Source organism: Mustela nigripes, chromosome 13, assembly GCF_022355385.1.
Source record: "Mustela nigripes isolate SB6536 chromosome 13, MUSNIG.SB6536, whole genome shotgun sequence".
Classification (NCBI taxonomy): Eukaryota; Metazoa; Chordata; class Mammalia; order Carnivora; family Mustelidae; genus Mustela; species Mustela nigripes.
Genome location: NC_081569.1, coordinates 80,369,876 through 80,392,818, shown reverse-complemented (window position 1 = coordinate 80,392,818; position 22,943 = coordinate 80,369,876). Strand labels below are relative to the sequence as shown.

General features: G+C 39.6%; 1 protein-coding gene across 1 annotated transcript; it reads left to right on the top strand.

Moving 5' to 3' along the window:
* The first annotated feature begins 4,127 nt into the window (after nucleotides 1-4,127).
* On the top strand, nucleotides 4,128-10,887 carry GPR33 (G protein-coupled receptor 33). Its single transcript, XM_059373051.1, has 2 exons — nucleotides 4,128-4,260; nucleotides 8,523-10,887. The coding sequence occupies exon 2, from the start codon at nucleotides 8,529-8,531 to the stop codon at nucleotides 9,546-9,548; it is 1,020 nt and encodes a 339-aa protein (XP_059229034.1). The 5' UTR covers nucleotides 4,128-4,260; nucleotides 8,523-8,528; the 3' UTR covers nucleotides 9,549-10,887.
* The last annotated feature ends 12,056 nt before the right edge of the window (nucleotides 10,888-22,943 follow it).

Here is a 22,943-nt window from a genome sequence, read left to right as displayed (position 1 = left end):
ATGCTTTTTCATGGTTCAATATTTGAAACCCAGAATTAATTTTTTAAAAAAGCAAACCATTGAAAGCACCATCACCATCACTGAAAAGCCAATAGGTACAAAAAATGAAAATGCAGTATGCATCTCTCTAACAGAGAAGCAAACAACCCCAATAGTAATCTATTAAAAATAACTTTTTTCTTTTTTTTTATATTTTATTTATTTATTTGACAGACAGATCACAAGTAAGCAGAGAGGCAGGCAGAGATAGAGGAGGAAGCAGGCTCCCCACTGAGCAGAGAGCCCGATGCGGGGCTTGATCCCAGGACCCTAGGATCATGACCTGAGCCGAAGGTAGAGGCTTTAACCCACTGAGCCACCCAGGCACCCCAAAAATAACTTTTCTTAAACAAATGGTGTTGTGTTTGTATAAAATGAGAATAAAATAGGATAGGGTTACCTTATGTAATGATATATGTCTGCCCATTTAAATAATAAAAGAATTCATGTTTTAATACAGAGTCCAAAATACTTAGGTCTATAATAAAACAGTATTCTGAGGAAATGGTCTTTTATAACTTTAATGATAAACTGGTGGTCTAAATCTTTGTAATCACAAAGAAAAGTTATCCATTTAAAAGGACATTAGAGAACATGAAGGATAAAATGAAAAATATTACTTTTCTAATTTTTTTTTAAGATTTTATTTATTTATTTGTAAGAGAGAGAGAGTGAGAGCGAGCACAGGCAGACAGAGTGGAAGGCAGAGTCAGAGGGAGAAGCAGGCTCCCTGCGAAGCAAGGAGCCCGATGTGGGACTCGATCCCAGGACGCTGGGATCATGACCTGAGCCGAAGGCAGCTGCTTAACCAACTGAGCCACCCAGGCGTCCCTCTAATTTTTTTTTTAATTATTGAAGTGTTGTTGACATACAGTGTTATCCTAGATTCAGGTGTCATATAGCAATTCAAGAATTCTATACATTTCTCAATGTTCACCGTAATTGTTGTCACCATCTGTCACCATAAACCTTTACAATATTATTAACTATATTCCATATGCTACACTTTTCATCTCCATGACTTATTTATTTTATAACTGGAAGTTTTTACCTCTTAATCTCTTTCACTTATTTCACCTTTCCCCCCCCCACCCTGCTTTCCCTCTTAATCACTAAACAATTGGCTCCTTCGTGTCATGCCAATCCCATCAAATGCCATCTACTGAAAGTTTCTCCCAACTGCCCCGTCTAGATAGCCAACTGGTTACTCATCACATCTCCATGTTTTATACCCTGCATAATACTGTAGTGCTAGGTAATATACTTCTTTATCAACTGGATCTTGTCCATTTCTCCGCACTAGAATGTAAGGCCCATGGGAACAAAGCTCTTCTCATTTATTCTATATCCCCAAAGGCAAGAATAGTCCTTCAAATACAGTAAGCATTTGATAAATACTAGATAAATGAATTAAGTCTCAGGGATACTTTGCATTTTTTTAAAGACCTCCAAGTGATTTTGACATCAGCCAGAACGGAAACTGCTGGGCTAATACCAGCCTTGTTATTCCAACTATGCTGGGACATAGAAGGTGCTGGGAAGTAATCTTGAAAAATGCAAAACCAGGCCAAAATAACAAAGCATTGCTCTCTTTTGCTAGACCTTTAACCATACTGATTGCCAGATCTAGTATATACTCTCCTCAACCTTCCTAAGCTAGTGAGTTGGAGAACCATTTTCTTTAATAACTATAAACACTAAAGACAATTATTTTGAATTATTTATTTTGTTTCCCCAGTCTCAAACATTGTGGCATGCGTTAGATACTCAATAAATGTTTCTTGAATTATACTGCTCAGAGATTTTCTCCAGCCCACAGGGCTTCTTACAACTTACATGTTAATAATAGCTATCATTTATTTCATACTTACCATGTGCCAGGAACTATGCTAAGTCCTTATCTATAATATCTCATTTATTCCTCAAAATAATACTTCAGAAGAGGTGTTTTCTTTCTTTCTTTCCATTTACAAATGAGAAAAGAGATTCAGAGAAGTTATACATATGTAAGTAATAGAGTTGAAATTTATATCTAGGTTTTTTTTTCATATCCTATATTGTCTTGTGCAATCGATGTAGTGCATCAGTATTTTTAGTGTATATTATTTCTGCCCCGTTATTTATTAAATAATAATGGAAAGAAGCTCTCAAATATCTTTATGAGTCTTACTCTCTTCACCTATAGAAACAGGAATTAGATTAAATTAATTTTGTGGCCTCTTCCAGCTCTAAAAACTATATGTAAATATGAGTTCCTAGACCTTTGAGCATTTAATTTTGCAACATCATTTGCTTCTGCTTTTCTACATATTTCATACTGTGTTTATATCAAAACAACATAAAACAGTTTCCACTTCCATGACTTCTTTCCTTGAAATCACTTGACTTAAATTGAAATATGAAAAGTGAAATGAATGAAGCCACATCACTAAAGCCACAGAAGAGACTTCCTCAAACACAGTCTACATATTTCCCAACAAAGTTAATGTCACTGGTTTAACTACCTATTTGAAGAAAATGCTCACTAATTAGAGTATTTCTGAGGACAGTTACAGAAGAGTTCAATTTTAGGCTATCTAATGATAGTACTAGCTCCTGTGCATTGGGGGGGGGGGGTGTTAAACACTAGTCCCTAATATATTTGTTATTTATGAATTTTACTAATTATAAAATTTGAAAATACAGAGTGAGAGAGGAGGAGAAACTTAGCCCACATCCCCTCCAATCTTTTTTATTAATAAAACAGCATAGGGCAGCAGAAGGAGCCCTTGTTATTGTGTTGGTGAAAACTACTGTTGGGGTGCCTGGGTGGCTCAGTCAGTTAAGTGTCTGCCTTTGGCTCAGGTCATGATCCCAGAGTCCAGCAATTGAACCCTGCATCCAGCTCCCTGCTCATGGTGAGAGCTGCTTCTCTCTCTCCCTTTGTTGCTTCTCCTGCTTGTGCTCTCTCATGCTCTCTCTCTCAAATAAATAAATAAAAATTAAATTTAAAAAACTGTGAATCACTTAACTCTGCATCTCAAAGTCCTAATATTCAAAATTAGCTGTTTTGAACCAAATAATATCTGAGGTCATTTCCAGATATGTGAACTAACCCAAAGGGCATGAAAACTGAGCAAAACTCACTCTTAAAATGCAGTAGCAAGTTTGAAAACTTATCCTGAAGCACAGAAGATCCGTTCCCCGGATGAAGGTCATAATCCCAAATGAATTAAGAACTAAAATTTAAGCCTATTCCTAATAAGGTTACAGTAGCCATGAAAGCTTTAAAATTCTAACACCAACTAGATGACCGATTCCTGAGCTTCAACACTGAAGCCACACAGAGGTTTTGATGTCTTTTTCTCTATTGGCAGTGCAGAGATCAAAAGGAAACTGAGCAGGAAAGAAATCAAGACGCTGAGGTCAGCAGAGAAGCTAATCCTAAAAAATGTCAAGATGGACAGGGGAGACGAAAACAGGAAATGCAAGACTCGGTTTATAAATATATTACCTGTGCTGCAGGATTTCCTTATAATGAGATTTCCATGATACAGTACCCAACTCTGTGTTCTTTCCAACCATTCTCAACAATTGTACAGATCCAAACAAGAGATAAAAGTCTGCATCTTTCTCAACTAAATAATATTAATCTTTGCCTTGTCTTCATACATTCCATTTTAATGTGAAACTCAGTGGTTGTTTCTCTTCCTGACCATTTCACTCCAGCAGAATTAGGTAACTCGTTTCCAGACTCACTTTTTTTTTTTTTCCATGCTAGATATTTACCACTTCCCTACGCACCCAGCACCATGCTCCATATGCTAATGACCACACTCCACTCAAGTCCAAGGGGGTGCTTGGAGGGGCAACCACATACGAGGAGGTCATTTCTCATCAGTGTCTTAACACCTGAAACAAGCTTATCAACCTTACATGGAATGACTCTTTATGGAATTTTTAAAATCTCTTCTTAAAATGGAGAAATGATTTGAAGAAGTAGTCTTTTCTCTACCTCCCTCTTAAGACACATTTCACAGAAAAAGGAACTGGGAAAGAACCAGAAGACCTCACAGAATATTTAAATAATAGGCTCAAAGTTGGGGAATAGGATCATCAAGAAGAAAGGCAGACGAAATGAAGTCAAAGTGTCACTGATTTTTGTTTCTATCCCTGGAGAGAAGACTACTGTCCTAGAGTCACTCTGGCCCACATAAGACCACCTGATATGCAGTTATAAAGGTAAGATTCCCTGGGCCAGCAGGCTTTATCCTCATGCTATCATCTGAATAAACCCTCTAGGCTTACTCCACATCAGCTTTCCGACCCCAGAAACTGCACAGGTGGCATTGCCTTATGATTCGCTGAATCACATGAAACCCTTAATGCTTAAAAGTGAATCGCTTGCTGCAAAGAAATTCGGGGAAATGAGTGTAGTTTTCTAGTCCCTGTGGTGGGCAGTGAGGGGGAGCCTGTACCTACCATAGCAACAAACTCAACAAGAAATCCAGATGCAGGGCCTACAGACCCTGCAACCTCCAACATGTATCAGAAATCTTCAGATTTGAGCAGTATAAAGGAAAAGTATCATTTGGAGGAAGGCCAGTGCTTTGTTTTTTTAATTAAATGCTGTTGCGTTAAATGGGATAGGTCATTGCTAATGATGAACACACTGTTTGGGAGAACATTCAATGAATTTGTTTAATTCTTGGGCAAGTTTTTAGAGCTTTAGTAGAAAAGCTTGGAAAGAACAGGGGCTTCTGGGTGGCTCAGGCAGTCCATTGTCTACCTTCGGCTCAGGTCATGATCCCATGTCCCCGCATTGGGACAGAAATAAAAATCAGTGACACTTTGACTTCATTTCGTCTGCCTTTCTTCTTGCTGATCCTATTCCGCCTTGCTCAGTGGGGAGTCTGCTTCTCCCTCTCCCTCTGCCTGCCTCTCTCCCTGCTTGTGCTCTCTCAATGTCAAGTAAGTAAATAAAATATTTTTTTTAAAAAAAGGAAGAAAAGAACATATCACTATACTACTACATTACAATGAAGTTTCTAAATTAACACACATCAGCTGCCCAAGGTTCTTCTGCCTACCCCCACAGAAGCACAGTGTTCCCAAGGAGTAGGAGAGGGGTCTACCTGGAAGACTCTGTGCCAAAGGTATCACTGTAGCAAGGCCTCAAAATAACTCCAAATCTGAGAACTTCTGCCCCAATAGATGAACGTTTAGATTTTTTTTCAGAAGTTACTGCTGGTCTTCTGAGATTCAGTAGGGAGATTTTGAGGAGGAGGGGACTGCAGTGCCTGCAGTATTAAAAGGGCAAAATGAAGTACTTGCTAGCCTTCAAATAACAAGTTGAGCAAAATAATAGGTAAAAAGTGATTGAGTGTTTAATGTGTGCCATGAACCAAGCTAAGTGTTTCATATACACTGTGTCATTCCATCCTCATAAACACTCATTGGGTTTTAGAAAGTGAAAGGGGCTCAGAGTTAAGAGTCCACAGAACTGGTAGGTGGTAGAGAGAGAATGGAAACCCAGGTCTATGGGACTCCAGAGCCCAGGTTCTGCTCCAGTAATTTATACTCAAGCACTTTAAGACCATGTTAAAAGCTCTTTAAGAATGAAGAAATCTCCTGGTTATTGTGCAATTAATCAAAACTCCTAGGAAACTTTATATTCTATTCAGAACCACTATCCATGTTGCTTTTGTTCAAGCCCCACATTACTTTCAGATGCCTTTCTATAGCTCAGCCACACAACTGTTTAAAAACAAAGCAAAACAAAACACTTCCCTGTAATTCAGATATCCAGTGTTTTATATGCACATACACCAAAAGACCACATGCGCGTGTGCACACACACACACACATACACACACTGCAGACCTACAAACACCACATAAACACACACTACACAGATAAATACACATAGACTACAGGCATTGTACACCATACACACAGAGGCCACACACAGATACACACACACAAACACACACACACACACACGTCCCCCTCCATGCACACCCCACAGATTCAAACACACATCACAGAGACACACACAAGACTATATATCCACATACATGCAGACAAATACACCATAAATAGAGACAAACCAAAGACACCTCACACAGACACAGACACAGACACACATGCACAGACACACACACAAAAGCTATCCACACAGCATCAGAAATTCTCCATGTGATTTTGTTTCTCCTTCTCTACTCATATTCCAATGTCTCCCCGGTTTCCACCATATTCTTCATTTCATTCACATCTCACCTCCTGCTGCTGGTCTGTTCTCTCTAACCCACTGCATCCCAAATCAGGAACACAAGCTCTTTTCCTTCGATTCCCCAAGGCAACCACCGATACAAGACAGTTGTGATTAAAAAGAAGGGACATTACACCATGTCAAAGCATAGCAAATGGATTAAAACTGAATATTAGACAATTCCTCATTTTAAATCCTCTGCGCCATTTCTGCTTCTCAGAATATCTCACTGAATTCTTCTCCTCCTCAAACCTCCTAACTTCCTGCAGGGTTTTTCCTGTACCTCACTCTCTGAAGACCAAATCCCTCCTCCCTCTACTCATGGCCCCAGGGCCTTCACACAACCTCTTTCACAGGTTCCCACTCTTCCACTCACCATTGCCACCCATTCCATGTGCTTAGACTTCACTTTTTATTCAAAGCAGACTACTAAGGTATTTTCCTAAAAAGGACAATTTTTCTTTTTTCTTTTTTTTTAAAGATTTTATTCACTCATTTTACAGACAGAAATCACAAGTAGTCAGAGAAGCAGGCAGAGAGAGAAGGAAGCAGGCTCCCTGCTGAGCAGAGAACCCAATGTGGGGATCGATCCCAGGACCCCGGGATCAGGACCTGAGCCAAAGGCAGAGGCTTTAACCCACTGTCCACCCAGGTGCCCCAAGAGGACCATTTTTCTACTTTGGAGAAAAATTTTGCAACTTCTTTAGAAGGCAGAATTAACTTAAAATAATTGAGGTTTTAATAGTAATTCTTTTATTTCTTCTCTCCATATATTAAGATGTCTTTGCTTAGTGAAAAAAAATTAGCAATTTCCATTAAAGCAATTTATCCAATTTATCAAAAACCAATTTGTTGATATGACTATTATATATAATAGCTATTTTCCAAAACATTCTCAGGTTCATATTTTCAATACTATAGGAATCATTTTCCAAGAAATGGGCTAGCTTGGATCATCAAATACTCTGATTCATGGAGCATTATCAAAATGCTACACATGAATTACTAGTTTTCAAAGAAGTCACATAAAACAATGGTGGGGTTGCTCAGCTGCCACAAAAATGGAGGGACAGTGGGAAATGTTGGGTTTTAGAAAGTGAAAGGAGCTCAGAGTTAAGAAATTTAACCCCTGTAATCCTCACTTTCTCTTCTGTTTAAATATTTGTCTTTATGAGGAAAAAAAATAAATGACTCTTTTATAAAGCTCTTGGCATATAAAAAGTATTAGATAAATATCAATCCCTTGACCTCTCTCCCTCTTTTCCTTCCCCAAGTAAGAACTACCACTATACTCAACAGCACATGCTCCTCTTTGACTGGTGATTTTCAAGGCACATTACAATCTTTTTGGGGGGACGGGGCAGAGGGAGAGAGAGAATCTTAAGCAGCCTCTCCACGCCCAGAGTAGAGCCCAAGGTGGGGCTTGATCTCAGAACCCTGAGATCATGACCTGAGCCAAAATCAAGAGTCAGATTCTTAACTGACCGAGCCACCCAGACGCCCCAACTTGTCACCCTCTTATGGTGCTCTAGCCCAGGGCTCCCAAATGAATATCGGTTCTTATCACATGCTGACTATTAAAATACTAGCATTTACTACATATAATAATTAGCTTATGGGAGAAAACTAATTATAGCTCTGAATGATTACTGATTTGGAGCAGTTGATAATTTTGTTACTCAATTTCATTAGCAACATTTGCCCTGACCAAGACTTAGTCAGGCAAAACTGATCCTACATTGCCTTATTTAAGAAGTAATGACTATGAAGGACGGTCAGGCTTGGTTCATTTCTAAATAGAAGATGTTTGGCTACCTGAGCTCATTATTTCAAGTCAAAATATCCCAAACTTTATTTCTCTTTCATATTAATTTCATCTGTAGTGTTTCCATTTTGGATGTTCAAATTAATCTGATCTTAATTCTTCATACAAAATAAAAATATAAATCTCAGGAAAATATCTGATTTGTATCATTGTAGAAATATTATGTTTGTCATTTTATAATTTTTTTTTAAAGGAGGATCCACACCCAATGTGGTTCTTGAACTCAAGATCCTGAATTCAAAAGTCACATGTTCCACCAACTAAGCCAGGGCCCCCAATGTTTGCCTTTTTAAAAATCGTGTCATTTGGGCCCTTACTATGAAAAGATTATTGTTTATATTTCTATATTTAACCTTTTTTTTAATTTTGCTTCTTTTTCGTGGTTGTTTTCTGTTTCTCTCTCTATAGGTAATTATGGATCTGGTCAACTTTACTGATTTGCTCAGTGTCTCTACTTTAGTAAGAAACAGCACTCACTTTCCAGTTCCTGCCTCGAATGTGATCATTGCCTTTCTGCTGTGCACGTCAGTTATAATTGGTACCATCACCAATGGTCTCTACCTGTGGGTGCTAAAATTCAAGATGAAAAAGACTGTCAATACGCTCTTATTTTTTCATCTCATTCTCTCCTATTTTATTTCAACATTGATTCTACCATTTATAGCCACCACCTATCTTCAGGACAATCACTGGAGCTTTGGAACTGCCATGTGCAAGATCTTCAATTCCACTTTGTCGGCAGGGATGTTCGCCTCTATTTTCTTCCTCTCGGCCATCAGCATTGACCGTTACCTTCTCACTCTTCACCCAGTGTGGTCACAGCTTCACCGAACCCCACGCTGGGCTACCGGCATCGTCCTGGGAATCTGGCTGTCCGCCACTGCCCTCGCCATGCCCTATTTGGTTTTCAGAGAGACAAAGGATGACCATAAAGGAAGAGTGACCTGCCAAAATAACTACGCTGCATCTCCTAATGGGGAAAGCAATAAGATGCAGACATTAGGGAAAAGGATTCATGTAGCTTGTTTCATCAGCCGCTTCTTGCTGGGCTTCCTTCTGCCTTTTTTTATTATCACCCTTTGTTACAAAAGAGTAGCCAACAAGATGAAAGAGAGGAGCCTGTTTAAATCTAATAAGCCGTTCAAAGTCATGGTGACTGCCATTCTCTCTTTCTTTGTGTGCTGGATGCCCTACCATGTACACCAGGGCTTACTTCTCACTGAGCATCAATCAGTACTTTTACAGGTGACTCATCTACTTACAGTGATAACCATTTCTTTCAATGCTCTCTTTTCTCCTACACTCTATCTCTTTACTGGGGAGAACTTCAAAAATGTTTTCAAGAAGTCCATTCTTGCTCTGTTTGAGTCAACATTCAGTGAGGAATTTTTGGCAGAAAGGACACAAAACCTAAATTCAGAAGCCTACATTTAAATTTTGGATCCCAGAGGAAACAATGGACACTTAATCAATTACACCACCAGAGATATACCCTCTGCTTTTATAGAATATAATCCCTGTATTAGAGAGACATCTAGGCTGCACCGTGGCTAGATCTATGACTATGAAAAGGGTTGTAAGAAAGCAAGCAATGGGTGATGTTGCAAATATAATTTCTTACTCTGTTTTTATTGTGGTAAAATATATATAACATAAAATTTGCCATTTTCACCACTGTAAAATGTACATTTCAGTGGCATTAACTACATTCACAGTGTTTTGCAGCCACAACCATTTCCAAAAATATTTATTACCCTAAAGAGATTAGTTCATTGCAGCGATTAACTAATAACTCCTCATTTCCCCCTCCCCACAACCCCTCATAACTTCCAATCTACTTTCAGTCTCTGAATTTGCTATTCTAGATATTCCATGTAAGTGGATGCATACATTTCTTTTTTTGTGTCTGGCCTACTTCACTTAACATGATGTTTTCAAGGTTCAGCCATGTTGTAACCCACACCAGAACTTTATTCTTTACGGTTAAATAATAGTCCATTGTATGTTTATTCCATGGTGTGTTTTGTTTGTCCATTCTTCTGTTAAGGGATTTTTGGATTGTTTCTACCTTCTGCTATTGTGAATAATGCTACTGTGAACCCTGATACACAAGCATGTGTTTGAGTCCTTGTTTTCAATTATTTTGAATTACTGAGTCATATGACAATTTTATGTCCGAATTTTTGAGGAACCAGCCACACTTTTCCACAGCAGTTGTACTATGTTACATTACCATCAGCATGTGCAATTTCCACTTTCTCCACACCCTTACCCACTCTCATTATTTTCCTTCTTTTTTTTCAATTATAGCCATCCCAGTTAGTGTGAAATGGTGCAAATGTGATTCTCAACCTCTGATTTTTGAGGCTACAGGAATATCAATTTCTAAATAGCAATAGTGCCTACTGATCTGACTTTTCTGTCACAAAATCTTCTAGCAAATAGACATTTGGACTAAGATCCCTTTTTATTTACATAGCACCTAAATGATTTAATTGCTTAGGACAAAATTTAACATAGGGATGACAAAACACTGATTTTTTCATATCTATGTTAAAGTACAAAGAATTTATACTATAATGTTTTCAATGTAAAGATATCTTAAATGTCTCTCTTCAAAACCTATAGATTGAACTGTCTCAGAAATATGTGACTAAGAAAATTACAAATGTTTAAAAATCTACCTGGGTTCACAGGATCTGTACCTCTGAAACAAATAATACATTATATGTTAATTTTTTAAAAATTTTAAATTAAAAAAAGGAAAAAAGAATCTACCTGGGTAATTTCATAATGTATTTAATTTTAGAACAGACATAACAATACTAATTTATCTTCCCTGGTTTCAAGTTTTGGTTCAAGTCCTTGCAATAACTTGTAGCATCTAAGTTATGTAGGATTGCATAGTATCACTGACATAATTACATTTCACAATTTAGCTCATTAGTTCTATATATCAGTCAATAGATATTAATCAATAGATAGGTCTAGCTCTCTGGTTCAACTGATACAGAATGCAGACATTTAAGCCAAAACACACACTCAGCCCCTAAATATTCCAACTGGCTTTGCATAACCCATTCCAAGACACAGGCATATATCCTAATCAGAAATCCCCAGAATGGGTGATATTAATTACAAGGGGTTACAGAAAGGAAGGAAAATTAACCTTCATTACTAATTTTTTTTTAAGAGAAGTAATGATAGTTTGATGCCCTAGAAATGCTGCTAACTGACTTAGCATCACTGTCTCCCTGGCATCTGGGGGCTTGGTCTCTCTCTCTTTGAATAGGAGGAACAAAAATCTTCGGGTAGATGAAGACTTTAATTGTTGGCCCCTATTTCATGCTTTTGGAGCCAGAACAGTTTTCCCAGAGCAGAAGGAGTAGGACTGATGCCCAGTCTGTGGCTCCAAGAGTCCCAGCAGCAAGCAATGACCAGCGCTTCTTCTGTCCCCCCACTTGTGTATCCTGACAAGCCCACTGAAGTTTATGACATGGGATTCGAGAAAGTTATTGGATGGAACCTATGATTCTTTGAAACAAGAATAGTTTCGGAAACCTAGAAGCTATATAGAGAGTCTTTTGTCTCCCTCCTCAAACTTGCCACAATAACCAACAAGGAAGGGCTCTTTCTTGGTTTTTTTTTTTTTTTTTTTTTTTAGATTTTATTTATTTATTTGACAGAGAGAAATTACAAGTACACTGAGAGGCAGGCAGAGAGAGAGAGAAGGAAGCAGGCTCCCTGCTGAGCAGAGAGCCCGATGCGGGACTCGATCCCAGGACCCTGAGATCATGACCTGAGCCGAAGGCAGCGGCTTAACCCACTGAGCCACCCAGGCGCCCCTCTTTCTTGGTTTTAAAAAAAAAAAATTTTGTTCCATCTCTCTGTAAATTGTAAACTCCTCAAGGACAGAAGAAGTCTATCGGCCATACTATTTCCTTTTCTTTCCTTTTTTTTTTTTTTTTTTTAGAGTTTTTTTTTTATTTGTTTGACAGAGACATCACAAGTAGGCAGAGAGACAGGCAGAGAGAGAGGAGGAAGCAGGCTCCCTGTTGAACAGAGGGCCCCATACAGCACTTGATCCCAGGACCCTGAGATCATGACCTGAGCCAAAGGCAGAGGCTTAACCCACTGAGCCAGCCAGGCACCCCACTATTTCCTTTCCTTTTGTTTTGTTTTGTTTTGTTTCTATTTCCTTTTCTATAATATTATACATGATTGGTATCTAAGAAAAGATACTTACTGAAAATTGAATATGGATCATCACAATGTGTGATTTGAAAAGTGACCTTAGGTATAAAATAATAAGATTGAGCCAGTTTTTTATTTAACAAAGATTTACCATCACACTTACCTTGTGTGCAGGCATGATTCTGTGTCCTTTACAAATAGTAACTCACTTAATCCTCTAGCAAGTCTATGAATTAGGTCACACTGTTTTCCCTATTTTACAGACTATGAAAGTGATGAGTTTTCCCAGGGCCATAGACTAGTAATTAGAAGAGGCAGTGTGATAAGCCCCAGGAGCCTGGTCCTAGAATCCATGCTCTGAACCATTATACTCACTGCTTTAGGCCATTGTGAGGAGGCAGCAAGGCTGCCTAGTCTGTTTATTTCAACAGACAGATCTACCTAGTCTGTTTATTTCAACAGAAGCTGGCTGCAAAAGTCAAACAAATGCCCAGAAAATACCAGGATACACACACAAAGTAAAAATTAAAAAATAACATTGAGCTTATAATCAGGAGATCTGGGTGGCCTTTGGCTTTGCCTCTTTGTTTTATATGAGGCATTATCCAAATTTTCTGGGCCTTAGCTTCTTCATCTATAATATGGGGACATTCCTTATTGAGATTGTGGAAATGAATTTACCTCTAAAATATAAAACACTGTATCCATATATTATTGAGAGGTTATTTTTTTTAACTTGTCACTTTGAATTTTAAGAAAATGGGATGGAAACTTAAGAAAATTCTCCCAGAATGTATTTTTTAACTTCCCATAAAACTATGGTTAACTTTGAGAAAACCTGTCTAACTGTATTGATCACACCAACCTCCTCACTATTATAAGGTCTCAGAACCCATTTAGTGGTTTTGCTATTGAAGCTCATGTTTGGAGACAGTCTTTCAAAACAATGTGCCTATTAGCATCCAATTATATAAACGTGCTTCATTACGTCAGGATCAAATGTGCTCAAGAAAAGAATACAGAGATGACTAGAGACATATCTCAAATGCCAGCTCGAGTTCTTTCCTCAAGAAATGGCTCTTTGTGGGTGCCTGGGTGGCTCAGTGGGTTAAAGCCTCTGCTTTCGGCTCGAATCATGGTCCCAGGGTCCTGGGATCGAGCCCCGCATCCGGCTCTCTGCTCAGCGGGGAGCCTGCTTCCTCCTCTCTCTCTGCCTGCCTCTCTGCCTGCTTGTGATCTCTATCAAATAAATAAATAAAATCTTAAAAAAAAAAAAAAAAAAAGAAATGGCTCCTTGCTTTCATGAGAGGAATGGGCTGCCCAGCTGTGAACATGTAGGAGGGTTTGTGGTATAGTGTGGTATGAACAACAGAAGCCAAATAGGTTGCCATGAGAAACTAGGGGCACCAACTCTTCACCAGTAGACTTTATGTAACTATCTAATGAGACTGTGCTCTGAGAATACAACAGTGAAAAAAAACAATCTTGTCTCCAAGGAGCTTAAAGTCTGGTGTGCTGGTTCTGAATTTGGCTCCCCATTATCATCACCTGGAACACTTCTTAAAATACCAGTATCTAGGCCTTACTCAAATCAATTAAAACCCAAATCTCTAGTGGTGGGACCCAGGAATCTGTCTTCTGTTTTAAGTTTTCAGGCAGACTCTAAAGTACAACCAGAACAGAAAACCCCTGTTTCATGGGAAAGAAAAAGGAGTTAAAGGGGCATTATTGTACAAAGGAATAAGTGCCATGTTTGGGGAAAAAAAGCCCCAACCCAGCTTTCATCAGTCAGGGTTTTCCCAGACAAATCTTGGAGAACAGAGTTTTAAACACATAAACACAGTACGTAGTATGTAGTACAATGGAGAATGTATAAAAGAATGTATAAAAGCCCCAGAGGGAAAGAGAGCATGAGGCCCTAAAGCAGCACTTTCCAATCATAAATATGCACACAAATCACCTAACAATCATGTTAAACACGGCTTCTGCTTCACCGAGTATGGAGTAGGACTGAGATTGTGTGTGTGTTTGTGTGTGTGTGTGTGTGTGTGTGTGTTAGATTTTATTTATTTATTTGAGAGAGAAAACATGAGGGAGAGAGAGAGAAGCACAAGCATGAGCAGGGGTGGGGGGCTAGGAAGGGAGAAGGAGAAGCAGGTCCCTGCTGAGCAGGAGCCCCATGCGGGGCTCTATCCCAGGACGCTGGGATCATGACCTGAGCTGATGCCAGACACTTAACGGACTGAGCCACCCACGCACCCTGAGAGTCTGCATTTGTAACAGGATCCCAGGAGATCCATTACTGCTGGTTCCAAGCAAGAAAAGAGTACAACTGAAGTATAGGTGTGAGAAGCAGGCATGGCCAAGATGAGCAGGAAAGTTCAACCATCCTAAAAGCCTGCCAAGAAGTCTGGACTTGATCCTAGGCTTTATCCTCAGGCATTAGGGAGCCATGGCAGGATCTACAGGCAAAGAGTGATAGAATTCAGTTTTCATTTTAGGAAGATCACTTTGGCTGCTCTGATGAGGAGATCAAAACTGCGGGTGGGTGATCAAACTGGACCGTGTTGGAGTAATCCAAGTAACAGATGATGTGGCCTGAACTAAGACAGTAAGAGTGGGGATGGAGAAAAGCAGAGTCTTGTACTGTAAATTGTTGGTTGAGAAGTCAAAAGAGAGGAGAAAGTTGAAGATGACTCTTGTATCAATTATTTGCCAACAGCAGATTTCATTCTGCTGGTTTGACCACAAATTGATTTATTAATGGATATTAAGTAGCTCACAGAATTACTGGGGTGACTGGAGAAACATCCAAGACAAAGATTCCTGGAATAGTGTCCAAAACTTTACCACAGAACTACCCAGATCAGGAATCTGATCTTCTTTCTTTTTTAAAGATTTTATTTATTTAGGAGCACCTGGGTGACTCAGTCATTAAATGTCTGCCTTCAGCTCAGGTCATGATCCCAGGGTCCTGGGATCAAGCCCCGCATGGGGCACCCTGCTTAGCGGAGAGCCTGCTTCTCCTTCTCCCACTCCCTCTGCTTGTGTTGCCTCTCTCGCTGTGTGTTTCTCTGTCAAATAAATAAGTAAAATCTTTTTTAAAAATTTTATTTACTTATTTGATAGAGAGAGAGTGCAAACAGGGGGAGTAGTAGGCAGAGAGCCCAACTGAAGACTAGATCCCAGAACCCTGGGATCATGACCTGAGCTGAAGGCAGCCGCTTAACCCACTGAGTCACCCAGGCATCTGATTACTGGTGTTCTCTACTTCAGTAAATAGTAGCATCTTCTGCTTCTGCTCCCACTCAGCTTTGAGCCCCAGCAACTTGGTTTTACTGTAACTGTTGCTGACACCAACGCCACATCTGCAACAAGTCTTGAACTGTCCTGTGCCCAAGAGCTCTGCCAACACCACCATAAGGAACAGGGAAGCCCTATGCAGAGCCTGTTTATTCACATTGCTCACTTCCAAGTTTAATCTTGCATGAAGGTATCTGGCATGCCTGCATCCTAGCTGCCATGCAGGCTGGGAAGCTGAGTTCTGATTTCCACCTGAGAGGGAAAAGGATGCATATAATGTAGCAATTTCCCCAAATATAAAAGTGATTCAAAAGTTGATGGTGTCCATTGAAATTAACCAGAAAAGCTTTTCAAAATGATTAGCTTCAGGAAGAGAAACAAAATTGCATCATGCAATTTGCGTCTGGGAGGTGAGAAGCCAAAGGCTCTGAGAGTAGCAGCTCTTTAAAACTTGGAGAATTAAGGAGTAATTCCACCACCTTCTTCCCAGAAAAAAAGTAACTCTCACACATTCTACTAATTAGAGATTAATTTGTGTTAAGGGACTGCCATTAAAATGCAAATATGCCTTTTAAGAAGGTTACATTTCATTCACAAGTAAATGAGAATTAGTTTAATCAGCTTCACACCCAGCAGAGTGCATCTAAACACAGTACTTAGAATATTAGACTTTGGGGGGCAGCTGGGTGTCTCAGTCAGTTAAGTCTCTGTCTTCAGCTCAGGTCATGATCCCAGGATCCTGGGATGGAGCCCCATGTCCCACATCCCCCACATTGGGCTCCTTGGTCAGTGGGAAGCCTGCTTCTCTCTCTGTCCCCTCTCACCTCCCCCTCCCTGAGTACAACTCTCTCTCTCTCAAATAAATAAATAAAATCTTAAAAAGAGAGAGAGAGAGTACTAGACTTTGGATTGTGGCCTAAAGGCAGGAAAACTTCTGAGTTGGAGGTCAAGCCTGGAGTGTACTTTGGAGACAGTGAAGTTCACATAATTCCTGTATAGGGAAAGGTATTCTGAAGAGAGAGTCAGTTGGTGACTAAGAAAAAAGTTGCCTCGTTGTGATATGGCCCGGAAAATCCAGTTTATGCCAAATTGTTTGGGCCAAAGACCTTATCTTCTTTCCAGTTAAGGCCAGTCACCCTAGTTTAGTTTAACTCGGGGTTTCCAGGAGGTGGTCTCCCTTCCAAGTCCTGTCTTTTCCCTATTGGGAGGGAAAGAACACACTGGTAGAAAGAGAAACAGTTTTTCTAATGCTCTCCCATCATTTTCCTTGTCACTTTACTAAATTCTGAGTTCCCTGAGAGTAAAACCTTTATCTAATTCCTCCTGTATTTCCAGCACCTAACTTGCTATCTAACATGATAGATAAATGCTTATAAACAATTGGATAAATACATGCATGCACTTATAAATTAATTCTGGAGTTAGAATTCTATTTGTGAGGTTTTTAGAATGTTCTTCCTTAAGCAAACTAAGAATCTATAGTATTTCTTTCACTTGTCAAAAGGAACAAACAGGGAGCTGTCTCAGAACACTAGCTTTCCCTCGTCCATCTCAAGCAAATGCAATTGAAGATTTAGGTATATATGAACAATTCTTTGTGGAAATTTCTATTATTATTCACTTCCTGTAGGAGTCCGTATCAACTTTATTTAGTTACAACACTCAGAAACAGTAAACGTGGTTCATTATTTTTTTCTGTATCAAATCAGATCTTATTCCAAGTCCCTTCCCTCAAGGAGCAAAGGATTCCAGAAGAGCTCTAAGGACTTGGGTCTTTAATGGTCTCCTATAACATACCTCTTATCCAATTCTGTAAGACCCCTTGGAAGTAGCAGCTCCATCTCTTTCTTCCATTCATGTTGAGTATTTTCACCAAGGCAAGGATCCCAGCAAAATTTCTTCCCTGGGAGCGCCTGGGTGGCTCAGTGGGTTGAAGCCTCTGCCTTAGGCTCTGGGATCAAGCCCCCGCATTGGGCTCTCTGCTCAGCAGGGAGCCTGCTTCCCTTTCTCTCTCTCTGCCTGCCTCTCTGCCTACTTGTGATCTCTGTCTGTCACATAAATAAATAAATAACCTTAAAAAAAAAAAAAAAAACTTCTTCCTTGAGGTATTAGCCATAACTCCAATGACTTGGAAAAAAGGGACGGGGTGGCAGTGGAGGTGGGAGGAGCTATAATGCAAGGACCTTGGTTCATCTCACACTGATAATTCATGAAGTCTAACTTCACTTCTCTAAACTCTTAGAGAAATTAAGGAGCTCCATTAGAAATGTTAATTCAGCTATCTCTGTCTCCCTAGCTGTTATCTTCCAACAAAAAGATGACAAAAGAGTCCCCATTATGGCCTTTAGAACATCTTCCTCAATCAGTGAGCTTGGGCCCTTTTGCTTCCTTCCAGATCCACATTCAAGCATTCTCTACCCTGTCTTCTGCCCCAGAGCCTGGGTCAGCAACAGGTCTTCTGCTTCCTAGCTTCTGGTAGAGGTTTGTCAATGAGGAACTCTGGCAGGAAATGCATGGAAGATGTAAAATGGGGTCAGGTATTTATTTCCCTGTCTCCAAAAGGGTCAACTGGAGTTGGCTGAGCTTCTTGGAAGAAAGTCAACTCCTCTTAAGGGTCTGTGTAAATACCACTTAATTCCAGACTCCCTCCCTTTCTCCCTTCAGGCTGGGGAATGGGTAACTAACATATCAGCTGCTACCATGCCCTGGGTTACTACACTACCCCTGTGGTTCCTCTACACCCACACCTTTACAAATAGTCCATTTGTAAATAATTTCCCAGGTTATCCTATTTAGAATGTATTCAATTCCTGATGGGACTCTGACTGACAGTTAGTGTGAAAAAAAAAAGTATATTTTTAATTTAAAAAAGCTTGTTTTTTTCTTTGACTATCTTCTATCTTCTGTATCTTCTTTTCAAAATAATGTGTATGGCATTTACTCATGGATGTCAAAGAACCATATAAAAGATAATTTCCACAACATTTTTTGGGAGGGGAATATGAGAGGATAAGTTTTAAAAGAATAAACTTGCAACTCTCATACTAATATAAAATCAACATGTGTCAAAGATTTTTATTTCATTAATATTTAACTCAATAAGGAAAAAACCAGTAAGGCTCAAAAGAGGACTCAAATCTCCTGTGTGAAGAATTTCAAATAATTCAAAAGAGGGCTCAAATCTCCTGTATGAAGAATTTCAAATAATTTATGCTGATACTCCCCACTCAAAAATGTGTATAGTGACACCCCTTGAGTATGGGCTGTGTTAAGGAATTTGTTTCCAAAGAGTATATTATGAAAGGGGAAGGAAGGTTTAACTTTATTCCGGTTAATCAAGGTTAATATCATCAGCAAAGAAGACATGTCAACATGTACCCTTGATATGACGTCATAAGAATGGTCCTTCACCTCTGTGATCCTCCTTCAAAAACCCATAACCTTGGTCTAGTCATGAGGAAATATCAAATTTCCATAGAGGGAGGGACATCCTACAATGTAACTGACCAGTGTTCTCCAAAACTGGCAAGGTCATCAAAAACAAGAAAAATGTGAGAAACAGCCACAGCCTGAGAAAACATGTAACTAAATGTAATGTGGTATCTTGGATGGATTCCAGAAAAAGGATTTAGTGGAAAAACTAAAGAAATCTGAAAAAAGGATGGAATTTAATTAACATACCAGCACTGTTTCCTTAGTTGTGACAAACACACCATAGTAATTTGAGATGTGAATAAAGGGGGAACTGGGCGAGGGCTATATAAAAACTCTATACTATTTTTGCATCTTTTCTACAAATCTAAATCTACTATGAAATTTAAAGTTTATTTTCAAAAGACAGAGAAAACTCAAGGTGGCTACACATGTATGAATGGGAAAGGAATGCTGAAATGAATTTACAAAAGGATGTAAAATGGACAAAATCAGTCAGCATCCATAGAGTAATAATTAAATTCTACATTTTTATGGACAGGAACGATTTGCTTACAATTTGTGTTGAACAAGTTAACTTCTATCTCTAAAGAGTTATAAGACAGCCTAGTCAAGACAAATCCTAAATAGCCCCTTAGGACCAAAGGTATCTCCAGAGGCTCCAGCATTGTCTTAAAAGGATATCTAGAAATCTCTTCTGTCTGTTCAAAATCTTCCATGGTTTTGTTTTGTTTTGTTTTGTTTCCTATAAAGGATGCAGGTTTCCAAATTATAAAACATAAAGTATAAAATGGGGGTGCCTGGATGGCACAGTTGATTAAGCACCCAACTCTTGGTTTCAGCTCAGGTCGTGAGCTCAAGGTCCTGAGATTAAGCGCCCTGTCAGGCTCCTTGCTCAGTGTGGAGTTGGCTTGAGTTTCCCTCTACCTCGCTCTCTGCCCCTCCCCCCTCTCTAAAATAAATGTATAAATCTTAAAAAAAAAAAAAAAAAAGCCCTTAGAACAGCTGGCCTGACTTGACAAAATGGCTAACACAACTATACAAATATTCAAAGGGTTATGCAATGCTTTGCTAAGCTATCACAACACTGCGGACTGAAAACCCAAAGATCAAGGTAATTTATTAGCCTACCGGGGGAAAACCTACAGACTGCCAGATATCCATCACTGCCTTAGAGTTAAAAGCACTTGCAATATCAAGTTACCTAGGCAACCCACCAGCAAATGGTGCGGTAACAAAATAATTTAAAAAAGCAAATCGAACAAAAGAACAATCAATATCAAGTTCCAAATCCCATCCTCTACCTGGTTGTACAAACTATTCATGTTAAAAGATAGACTCAGCTCTTAGATGGGGAACTGTCATTTTCCCAGGCCTCGTGTTTCCACCTAGAGGGGCTTTGACTGGATTAACATTCTTGGCCTCAGTTTCTGCCTGTGTAAGAAGAGGCTTCCTGACAAAACACAGACTTCCAGTTTGGAGCATTTACCTTTGGACTTTTTTGTTTCAGGCTCTTATTTAAATATGTCTGCTTCCTCTTTCCTCACAGTCTTAATGCTTGTGGCCAAGTATCTTAAAGCCAGAATCCCCAAGGGCCTTTCCAACCTCAGTTTCCTGTGCTCTGGTAGAAGAGTGACTATCTCACATAAGAAATTAGTTAGGAGACTTTTGAACATGACGTAGTATACATGCTTGAACGCAAGGGCAAAGGTGTTGATCATGCCCTATTTGAGAATTCCTACTCTGTGTCACAGCAATATTTCTTACTGAAAATGAATAAATTAGTATTCTGGTTCTAACCCAATTTGTGTACATTATGGTTATTGTTAACTAATTTCTCAGAACCTGATGACCTCGCTAACCACTGAAAAAAATAAATCTCAGAGCTTTCAAGTGGGGGGCTTAGATTTCTTCCAACCTCTATAAGATTAAAACAGGTATCTTGGGGCCCTAGGTGGCTCAATTGGTTAAGCGTCTGCCTTTGGCTCAGGTCATGATCCCAGGGTTCTCTGATCAAGCCCCACATCCAGCTCTCTGTTCAGCAGGGAGCCTGCTTCTCCCTCTCCCTCTGCCTGCCACTCCCCGGGCTTGCATTCTCTCCCTTTCTCTCTCTTTCAAATAAATAAAATCTTTCTTAAAAAACCCACAAAACTCTAAATCAATCACTGTACCATCTCAGAGGGCCTAGAATGCATTCCTGCATAACCTACTAGCCCTACGATCTATAGCACTACAACTGTTCAAAAACTATTCCTGCTCAGACAGTGATTTCTTGCATACTCTTAGGCTCCTGTTCAACCACCAACCTCCCCAAGAGCCAACTTAATGATGCACTTCACCTTTTACTTCCTTTTTTTTTAAGAGCTTGGTCCCAGGCCCCCAGGATCATGATCTGAGCTTAAGGTAGATGCTTAACCAACCGAGCCACCCAGTCGTCTCTCACCTTTTACTTTTAAATTGAAGGAAATTGTATGATGTGCACCACCTCAACACTATATATGATTGTATGAAAAAATATTCCAAAGTGAAGTAAACATTGCTAAGAGAGTATTCGAAAATAGGATCGGGGAGTATAGAAGAAGGCATATGGACCTCTGTTTCAATTTTTGGAACACCCTGGACTTCTGATTTTTGTCAGTTGCACCTCCACCACCTTCCAGAACACATCCTTCTACTTTGGACTGAAATAGAGATAATGTAATCTATCTCACCTAAATAGCTCATTGTTTATTAGTCATTTTAACTCTGTCAGCACCAATCACAGTTCAGTCAAAGAAAGTCATATAACCTCCTGGGCTTTACCTTTACATGTCTGCACTTTGCGCTTTCAATTCTGAACACATTTCAATTTCAGTCCAGGATTGTGGGTACAGGATTATAATCCCTAAGTCCCCAAAATAAAGCTCCTGGTTACTTTACAGACTCTTCTTGATTGACAATGGATACAACGGTTTTTTGTTGTTGTTTTTTTGTTTTTAAGGAGTTTTGGGTTGTTTTTTTTTTTAATATTTTATTTATTTATTTGACAGAGAGAGAGAGAGATCACAAGTAGATAGAGAGCCAGGCAGGGGGGGGTGGGGAAGCAGGCTCCCTGCTGAGCAGAGAGCCCTATGCGGGGCTCGATCCCAGGACCCTGAGATCATGACCCGAGCTGAAGGCAGAGGCTTAACCCACTGAGCCACCCAGGCGCCCCGGTTGTTTTTGTTTTTTTTTTTTTTAAAGATTTTATTTATTTATTTGACAGAGAGAAATCACAAGTAGATGGAGAGGCAGGCAGAGAGAGAGAGAGAGAGGGAAGCAGGCTCCCTGCTGAGCAGAGAGCCCGATGCGGGGCTCGATCCCAGGACTCTGAGATCATGACCTGAGCCGAAGGCAGCGACTTAACCCACTGAGCCACTCAGGCGCCCCTGTTTTGTTTTTTTTTTTATAATATTTTATTTATTTATTTGACAGAGAGACAGGGAGAGAGGGAACACAAGCAGTGGGAGTGAGAGAGGTAGAAGCAGGCTTCCCACTGAACAGGGAGCCAGATGCGGGGCTCTATCCCAGGATCCTGGGATCATGTCCTGAGCCAAAGGCAGATGACTGAGCCACCCAGGCGCCCCGGGGATAACTGTTTTATAACCAAAAGTGATATATCTGTGAAAACTGCTGCATACTCTTACCATCTCAGATAAACCATTGTTTATCTATTTGTTTCCAATTTCTCCCACTGGGACTTACTGATAAAATTCTATTTTCTTTACTCCTAGTGCTTTATGTTTATTCAAATTTTACTGTTTTATTTCATGCTTTATGTTTATTCACATTTTACTATTTTATTGCATGTATGTCTCGCCTTCTTAAATTCTCTGTGGAAAGAGATTAGGTCAAAAAATAAAATACAGCTATGGTGAGTGC

What these genes read in the sequence shown, in the direction of transcription:
- GPR33 (XM_059373051.1), top strand. Translation starts at nt 8,529, where the DNA reads ATGGATCTGGTCAACTTTACTGATTTGCTCAGTGTCTCTACTTTAGTA.